This window comes from Galeopterus variegatus, unplaced genomic scaffold, assembly GCF_000696425.1.
Source record: "Galeopterus variegatus unplaced genomic scaffold, G_variegatus-3.0.2 Scaffold12610, whole genome shotgun sequence".
NCBI lineage: Eukaryota > Metazoa > Chordata > Mammalia > Dermoptera > Cynocephalidae > Galeopterus > Galeopterus variegatus.
Genome location: NW_007738721.1, coordinates 12297 through 15169, shown reverse-complemented (window position 1 = coordinate 15169; position 2873 = coordinate 12297). Strand labels below are relative to the sequence as shown.

General features: G+C 37.9%; 1 protein-coding gene across 1 annotated transcript in view; it reads right to left on the bottom strand.

Moving 5' to 3' along the window:
* Positions 1-1296, bottom strand: part of LOC103581229 (leucine-rich repeat-containing protein 37B-like) — a gene marked incomplete at its 5' end in the record, with an annotated part of 22734 nt that extends 21438 nt beyond the window's left edge. The window contains one exon of the mRNA XM_008563115.1: positions 1207-1296. Coding sequence (XP_008561337.1) covers positions 1207-1296 — 90 coding nt within the window. The remainder of the gene's footprint in view (positions 1-1206) is intronic.
* Positions 1297-2873: the final 1577 nt, after the last annotated feature.

Below are 2873 nucleotides of genomic sequence, written 5' to 3'. Positions count from 1 at the left end.
TAGTTCAAAGGACTATTTTTAGTGTCACATGAGGCTCTTTATACCCACCTTCCCTTAAGCCTTCTACATTTGAATGAAGAACCTATCTGCTAAAGAGCATCATTAATTAGCTTAGTAAGAATTAATGACATACATACCTCTGGATCCATGGAGAAAAGATACAATTCAAGCTTTCACAGCAAACAACATGGTATCTCAAAACAGACAGAAACACTACACAAACATTTCTAGCTATACCATTTAACCATCATTTTTTTTTTTTTTTTTTAAAGATGACCGGTAAGGGGATCCTAACCCTTGACTTGGTGTTGTCAGCACAACGCTCAGCTAGTGAGTGAACTGGCCATCCCTATGTGGGATCTGAACCTGGGGCCTTGGTGTTATCAGCACCGCACTCTCCCGAGTGAGCCACGGGCTGGCCCCTTTAACCATCATTTTGAAACATCTATTTTTAATATGAGTATAACAATTCCTGCATTGAAATTGTTAATACCAGTCATTTTCTTGATTCCTTAACCATTCTTAATATTACTTGCATAATTCATCTGTTTAGTTAATTAATATTTAAATGTTAATTTAGATTAAATTATCATAAAATTCTGGGTTAATGGCATTCAAATTAACATAGGTAGTCTATATTTTCTTCTCCTTTAGGCAACAATCTGAGGTTAACTTTAATTCCTCTCATTCTACTAAACCAACTTTTTTGGACCTTTTTAAAATGGAAGATTGTAAATATTTTAGGCTTTGCAGGCCACATACAGTCTCTGTTACATATTCTTTGTTTCTTTTCTTTTTCTGTTTCAGTCTTTTGAAAATGTAACAATCATTCTCAATTTATGGGCTGTACAGGAACAGACTGTGGATCAAATTTGATCTTTGGACCACAGACTATACAAGCAGATGGTATATGAACACTTATAAAACAGTGTTCACACGCATGTCAATAATTGCTCAGATCTTATTACCACTTTTGTTCTTTAAGTGAAGTTTTTTCTATCTATATCCCATCTATATAATTTAACAAATTGAAAATACATAGGAGATAGTTAATGCTAGAGATGGGCTGAGACCATACACAGACTTACAGAATTGCAGAATTTTTATGGCTGAAAGAAATTTCAGAGATTATTTAATTTGAACTCCTTATTCATTTATAGATTACATAACTAAAAACTCATAAATGAATATGATTAACTAACTTACAAATGCTGGAGGGAGAGCAGGCCTTCAAATGAATCCTTATGTAATTCAGTCAAATGATTTTCACTGAGAATTCTGGCATCACTGAGAATTCTGGAAAATGAAAAAGTTATTTCTGAGTCAAAATGCAAACTAACCAGAACTATTTGCTATAGAGGACTAACTCCTGTATGTGGAGGAAACAAGGGCAATGGTTCCAACTAAATACCCCAATTCTTACTTAATTTCAAGATGTTGATGTCTGTTTTGTTTTTATTCAAACCTTTTCTCGTTCTCCTTTTTGAGTCCATCTGTCTCGACCCTCCCCACCCCGACACCTACCTACTCTTCCCACCAAATTGTGTATTTAATGCCTACCCTCTAGATCACTAAGTCCTTGTTAGAACCCAGCTCTGGGTGGTACCAAGCTTGGCAGAACTGCCATTTTCTCCTCTTTTTTCCCAAACCTTATTATGGAACCCCCACATGGAACTATGTCAGGGCTGCAAGTGATGCCATTTGACTCCCTTCCTCCCCATTATTATTTTTTGAGAGCTATAAAATGCATATCACTGTTCAGTTTAATGATGATAAAGAAAATAGTCATGTTAACACCATCATGTCAAGAAAAAACACTGCTAGTGCCCATGAAGCCCCCAGAATGCTCCTTTCCAATCACAACCCTCTCTCTGACCTGTAAAGGTAACCACTATCCTCACTTTTAGAATAATTTCCTTGCTTTTCAAATGTAGTTTTACCTATTATATGTCAGCTATAGACAGCACAGTTTAGTTTTGCCTCCCCTTGAACTTTATATAAATGGAATAATATGTGTACTATTTTCTATCTTGCTTCTTTCATTCAACATTCTGTTTGTAAACTCAAGATGCTTCATGTAGCTGAGACTGGCTCATTTCAGTGCCTGTGCTGCATGTCCAATAAGGTAGCCACTAGCTACGTGTGCTTTGTACTTGAGAGTGGCTAGTATGACTGAGGAACTGAACCTTTAATTTCATTAATTTTAATTATTTTTAAATTTAAAAACTGATACCCGATGCAGGTATTAGAAAATGTTTAATACGTTTGCAACAACTTGGGTATATCATGCTACTTTTTCAACCGCAAATTTTATGAAATCTCAATACAGACTAAGTATTTCTTTTTTCTTTCTTTTTTTTTTTTTTTAAAGATGACTGGTGGGCCGGCCTGGTGGCGCACTGGAGAGTGTGCCGCTTGGGAGCATGGGGGTACTCCCACCGAGGGTTCGGATCCCATGTGGAGACCAGTTCCCGCTCACTGGCTGAGCGTGGTGCTGACAACACCAAGTCAAGGGTTAAGATCCCCTTACCGGTCATCTTTATATAAAAAAAATAATAATTAAAAACGTAATAACTTCGAATAGCAAACATTATACGAAGTTATACGATCCCGAGTGAGCCACGGGCCAGCCCCACGAAAGGAGGTTTTTTTTTTTTTTTTTAAAGATGACTGGTGGGCCGGCCTGGTGGCGCACTGGAGAGTGTGCCGCTTGGGAGCATGGGGGTACTCCCACCGAGGGTTCGGATCCCATGTGGAGACCAGTTCCCGCTCACTGGCTGAGCGTGGTGCTGACAACACCAAGTCAAGGGTTAAGATCCCCTTTCCGGGCATCTTTTTTTTTTTCCTTTTTGTCTTTTTTACTGACCGGTAAC